The sequence below is a fragment of the Pezoporus wallicus genome, unplaced genomic scaffold (genome assembly GCF_028554395.1).
Source record: "Pezoporus wallicus isolate ANWC-B61680 ecotype Strahan unplaced genomic scaffold, APGP_CSIRO_Pwel_v1 contig_6428, whole genome shotgun sequence".
Taxonomy (NCBI): domain Eukaryota; kingdom Metazoa; phylum Chordata; class Aves; order Psittaciformes; family Psittacidae; genus Pezoporus; species Pezoporus wallicus.
The window spans coordinates 1,394,187-1,400,186 of record NW_026639269.1 but is presented as its reverse complement, the minus strand read 5'-3'; the positions used below and the strand labels follow the sequence as shown (position 1 = coordinate 1,400,186).

Below are 6,000 nucleotides of genomic sequence, written 5' to 3'. Positions count from 1 at the left end.
AGATGGCAGGTGGTGTAAAAGCACCTCTGATCCAGGAAAGAGAAGGACATGAGACTTGGCAGAGCGCTGGGGTCTTACAGCCCTGCCTCTCGCAGCCGACTTGCACAGCATCAAAATGCAAACTCCAACTGCCCTGGCAGGTCGCTTGTCTTAGGGGCTACAGAGGATGCTGGAACCCTAAAAAGGAGCCCCATGAGCCCGAACGTATGACCTACATGGCTGTTGCTGAACACCAAGTACTGGTATGCTGTATGAACTGTGTGCTGCAGGGTTTGCTTAATGATAGAAATCTTTTTTTTCCTTTCAGTTAAAGGCTGCATTCTTCCCCCAGCATTGTCTCATGGTTTGAATGCATTTTATAATCAAACTATCACGCTTCTTCCAGGCAGAAGTTAGTAACATCAGCCAGCCACTTTTACAATAGCAACACTGACCTCACCTGGGTGGCAGGGCTGATTGTGAGCACTTTAGGGACCCATCGGTGCTGGATGATGAAGGTATACTGAGGAACAGCTGTTAGAAATTAATACTCTGTGAACAAAATACATTATTTACTTACACAAGGAAGAAAAACACTTAGATATGCTCTGCATGACTTAGCTACTCTCTGTTTCAGCCCTTTGGTTTAGTTAAACCTCATTTGTATAGCCGAGCTGTCTTGGCACAGTACTAGGTTTGGCTCAAGCAGCCAAACTTCATTATACAGAAAGCAGAATCTGAGATATGTGCAGCCATAAAATGGATTCACTGAAATCACCCAGTTAAAAACAGAGACTGAGCCAAATCTGGCCCAAACCACACGGATTCCTTGAGACCAAATTTTCTCAGAGTTCAAGGCCGAGGGAGAGAAAGATGGAAGTTACGTACATGACTGGTAGTGGAACCTGTGGTTATGACTGCCCAGGGCATCTTCCTGTCTGGATTCTGGGTTTATTTCCACATACCTTTGCCTAATCAGCAAACATTTACACCAAAGCTTTCCTTGCCAGGTGCATGTTGAAGACGGGCTTTTCTTCAGAGCGTTCAGTCACAACTGCTCCACATTTCTGAGAATGAACTTTATCCTTAACCTAATCATAGCCAGGTTTAAGACAAACAAACCCCCGCAATCCCTCCCAAGACTCCAGCAATCTTCTTCGAAAAGCTGTGGGACTTGGAACTGGACAAAAAAAATAACCTTACTCCTGAGATGGGCTTTTCTGATCTCAGTAGAAGTTCTGTCTCCATTGGGCCAATTCATAAGGCTTTGGAGAAAAAACAAGGCAGCTGTAGCTCACACATGCTTGCCAGAGGCCAGCCAGCGCTTGCAGGCTCCGTTCTCTGGTGAGTTCATGAGCGTGGGACATGCTCCAGGACCCAGAGCAGGACTTCCCTAGAACTGCAATTCCTATCTCCCTCAGGCCAAAGCAGCTCTAAATCCAGATGCTCAGAGTCAAAAGCACGGATTTTTATTTCTTTTTTTACCTGTTTGTTTCCAGGCTATGTGGAAGTTGGGTGAATGGCATTCGGAGCATTTTAGACATGCAAAAGGAGGAGATAGATAGCTTGGAAAAGGAGACTTGGAGCAGGCAAAATGAACCCTGGCAGAGAGCTGGGGGACCCAGAGTGTGGAGAGACTGGGGGAAATTGGAAGATGAAGAGGAGATTGTGGCACGGCAAAGCACAGAGTCTGGCAATGCAACTGGGAAAGGATGCAAGGGATTCCATTTCAGCCTCTCTTTGCACATTTTTCTGAGGTCGCTTAGGACACTTGTGCTCACACAGAAGGCCTTCCCATACCTTACTGACTGTAGGTTAAATGAGCCTGGTTACAAGGACAGAATCACACATTTCCTCCTGATAAGAATGTTGAATGTGATGCATGGTGAATGTCATAAAAAAAAAAGCTCCAAAATGTCGCAGAACAAAGTGCTTGTTGTACACCCCTGAAACACAGGGAAGGGCAGTGCTGTCATACTGCAAACACAAAACCAGAGCCTGATTATTCAGTCCAAGAAGTACATTTGCTCTACCAGGAGACTGCTGTAAAGTGATGTAGGATGTACTTTAAATGTTCCTGTTGCCTTCTATAGCAGATGCAAGTCCTGAACTCTTCTGCAAACTAGGCTAATTTTAAGTCAGGCACCTAAGGAATAAGGGATGCAAAGCTCATAACTTCATGTAGAAGAATTTGGCCTGAGCTGAGGAAGAAGGGAGAACCTGCAGCCTGGGAGACCCTTATCCAATTATTCAGTGGTATCATTTGATATCAAAGTTACTCCAAACGTTTGGGCTTTGGGATCACTCCTTTCTTCCTTTCCAGGATGTCATAAAATTTGGAGAGGATTTTTCTTCTACAGTTCCAAATTCACCTTTTGGCTTGAGTTCCCATTCCCAACTTCTGCAGGGCTTGTTGATGGGTCATCTAGTTTTTCTCACTGTAACCAGTGTTCTTGGTGATGGTACGTGTCCCTGCTCACACCTTTGCTTTTATACATGTTGAGCTGCCAAGAATAACTGTTAGTTTTAAACTGGCTGTGAAAGCAGAGGCTGGCTCTCCAGAGGGACACAGAGGACAAGCTAGCGGCAGCAGCCACTTGGCATTTCCAGCCCTGCAGTGCAAAAGGAGATGTGTTTTGAGTATTGCAACTTCCTGCATCTCTCGTTGTCTTGTCACAGAACAGGAATGCAATTGACAGCATCAGGATATGTACACACAATCTCTTATTACTGTTTAAATATAGAAACAATACCATGTCCTGCACTGACAGGAGTACTATTAGCTATGCAAAATTATTTGTCAGCTCTTTAGAATACCTTTCCTTTTCTGGAAAATAAAACCACTGTTTCTTCATTAACTGTACTTTCCTGTCTTTAAACAGCAGTGTGGATTATGTTACTCACCTATATTTATTTCTCTCTTGCTAGAAATGCAGGTGGACCTGTGACTGCCATCAAGTCCTATCGCCGTGTGGTTCCAGAAAAAAGTACTTCCACATTTTAATTTATCCTCCCCAGCTATAAAAACCTGTGTGTTTTTAGAGAATCTTTTCAACATTTGTCAGTATGTGGCCACATTAACGCCATCCTTTGTGGTCAATGGGAATTTATTAAAGCACTTTGATGTCTAATGAGCTTTTATACCTCATGCGACAAGAAGTGAACACTTGCTAGTTTAGAGAAGCCAAAAAATGTTCATTAATTATACAGATTAGAGGCAATTTTTTATAGTCTCCTTATCACACAAGACTTTAAAACACTTTAGGTGCAAACTAATGTAAAGGCAATGCCATTTTCTGGACCTATGCTTCTGCTGGAAGTGCAACATTAGATTGTAGGAGATGTAAATGCCTGCTGAACTGTAAGTGAAAACCTCACCAAAGGACTATTATGCATACAGCATGAAAAGTAATTTAACTTAATACCCCCAGTTCAAGTTTCACTCTTGAGAATTCCGCATATCCTTTTATTTGTGCCTAACAATGCTGTACAACACTTGATACTTTTTGGGATCATTACAGTGTTAACTCTCCCATCTTGGCCAACTGCAAATTAAATTCTCTCTAGCTCAGTTTCCACTGTGGTCCCAACTGGATGAAATAGCTGCACAGCTGAGTAAGGCCAAGGGCTAGCTGCATCCAGAAATTCAAAACTGCTTTGGGAGTTCCAGCCTTCATGGGTGTCTCAAGACGATGGGGAAGGAGGTCTTGGTGCAGAGTGCGGTATCACAACAGGTGCGGTGGTGACAAGGTCTGCTAGTGCCCACAGTGTGCCAGGCTCATTCCCAACATGGAAAGGCACTTCAAAAATACGGCACTTTAGAGCAGAACCCTTTTTCCTTACTTCGGAACTGTAGCCTGGAGCTACAGCTGCCTGCAGACTGGTGTGAGCTCACAGGGCCATTTCCAGTTCCACCTTGTTCCTAGGGCAGTTCAATTTTGGGCGCAGAAATGATCCATGGCTGAAGCAGAATACAGACATCCATGTACCAGCCAATGCCTTCAGCATCAGTTACAGTCATGCTGGTCCTACAGATCTTGAAATCTTTTCTGACCTTTGCCAGAGCACCAAAAAGGTGAAAAGCAGCACTGGCACATTGCATTGAGGTTTTGGAGTGGAGGGGACAGTACCGTGAGCTCTGGAGATGTTCCTACATTGGAACAGGAAGTCTCCTTCCTGTTCTAATGACTGGGCTTTCATGCCCTTAGTAGGCATCATCCTCCCAACTCTTTGCCCGTCCATGCTTCAAAGCCCTAGTGAGCTCCAGCTTTTGGAAAGACTCTTTAGAGAGACTACCAGGTCCTGGATACTTTACAAACAAGTCAAGGGGGTTGTAGGCACAACTTCCCTCCAAAATCCTTTGTACTAGCAGCCCATGGTGATGCCTGTCTCAGCCTATGGTGGTGGGTCTGGGTCTTACGGGGCTTTGTGGGGAACCTGGCAGCTCAGAGCAACAGGTCTGCCACTGCACGGCCAGAGGACTAACAGCAATGTCTAGCCTTAAACATCTGCATCCCCTGTAGTATCTCTGGGCAAACAGGTTGAATTAGTCACACAGGGAATACAAACAGGCATCGAATATGCTCCAAAAACTGGGTTCCCACACGAGATGAAAGGGAGACAGAACGGCTGTGAAATAGTTTGTACAAACATAACTAATGAGATTTTTACATTGCAAATATGACCCAGGAACAAGTCACTATTTTTCAGGGTAGTGTCTAGTCTTTGCATTTACTTATGGCCACACAAACTGTCTGTCACTGGAAGAGCATGCTCCAGCAGAGGTGGGAGATCCATCTTGGATATCCAATACAGACTTATCAATAACCCCTCTTTCAATGGCAGCATTTCCTTCCAGCCCTTCAGCAAGACTCCCGCCTCTCCTCTGGCATCTGCCCACCGAATACCAGTCCCTAAAAGGAGAATGTAGCTTGAAGGAGGTGGGTGTCATAGAATCATATCAGGCCTCAATGCAAATAGAGAATCTCTTTGGGTCCAGGATGAGAAAACAAACCCAAGATCAGTATGGAAAGTGATGAGGGACTCCTCTTTAGGAACACACCAGACCAGTCAGCCCAGGGCAGGGGTGCAGTCTGGGACTGAAAGAGGACAGGTATGAGAAATACCACCCTGACAGGAAACTGGTCCCCACATGGAAAAGACATCTTCCCTGGAATCAATCAGATATGGTCATGCCTGGAGCTGATGTTTCTAATGCTTTATTTTTATGTATTGGATTTTCACTGCTTTTCCTTCTCTGGACTTGCTCTGTTTTGTTTTACGCGTGTGACTTGTCATTATACAAACTTAAAGTTACCATTTTTTTTCTGTCTTAAGCTTAGCAATTGTGCAACACGCTTCACTGGGACCACAGAGCCCCAGACTGGTGACACAGGCAAGAACATGACAATGAAGACAAGAGAATCACTATCGTGTTCACTTCAAGCCCTGTCATCGGAACTATTATGCTAAAAAGTGACCTGGAGCTGCAGGAAAGGACCAAACTGTGGTTTCCACATTTATAAAGGAAAAGTCTCTACAAAGCAGGTGCCAAATATCTTGAACCCATTAACTGGTTTTGTATGCCTTTCAGGGCATGGTTGAAATTTCTGCCATTAAAAATGTTTTTTATTTGGAAGTGATGGGGGAAGAAATCTTGTTTCATTTTTAACAATAAGCCAAAAATCCCCAACCTGCTTCTGGTGCCCTTCATTATTCAAACCTAAAATGGTTGCCTCTCTCCCCCCCAGTTATTATTCTAAAATTATTCTGATTATTCTCATTATTCATGCTAAAATGCCAGAATAACCAGGACCCAATTTTTAACTGCTAAAATGTTTATACTAAGTGCTAAAAAAAGCTTTACAGCTGTACAACTACAGTCTACTGAAAGGAAAAAGCCCAAGTACTACACTAAGAAAATGCTTCAGGGGAGTCAGAAAAAGACTGCAGCAGGTTGGGGCCCCTCATGTCTACTCAGTCATTTCTTCACTGTAGCATCCCTCAGTGCTTTAGTTTCCT

General features: G+C 44.1%; 1 protein-coding gene across 1 annotated transcript; it reads left to right on the top strand.

The window, feature by feature from the left end:
- Window positions 1-1,121: 1,121 nt before the first annotated feature.
- LOC130601752 (uncharacterized) lies at window positions 1,122-4,084 on the top strand. Its single transcript, XM_057414032.1, has 3 exons — window positions 1,122-1,323; window positions 1,479-1,789; window positions 3,906-4,084. Exons 1-3 carry the CDS (start codon window positions 1,190-1,192, stop codon window positions 4,082-4,084), a joined length of 624 nt encoding a protein of 207 aa, XP_057270015.1. The 5' UTR covers window positions 1,122-1,189.
- Window positions 4,085-6,000: the final 1,916 nt, after the last annotated feature.

Bases quoted from the DNA above. Each gene is read 5' to 3' on its own strand.
- LOC130601752 (XM_057414032.1), top strand. From the start codon at position 1,190: ATGGGCTTTTCTGATCTCAGTAGAAGTTCTGTCTCCATTGGGCCAATT. The intron at 1,324-1,478 runs GTGAGTTCATGA...GTTTGTTTCCAG, and splicing joins CTTGCAGGCTCCGTTCTCTG to GCTATGTGGAAGTTGGGTGA. The intron at 1,790-3,905 runs GTAGGTTAAATG...CCTTGTTCCTAG, and splicing joins CTTCCCATACCTTACTGACT to GGCAGTTCAATTTTGGGCGC.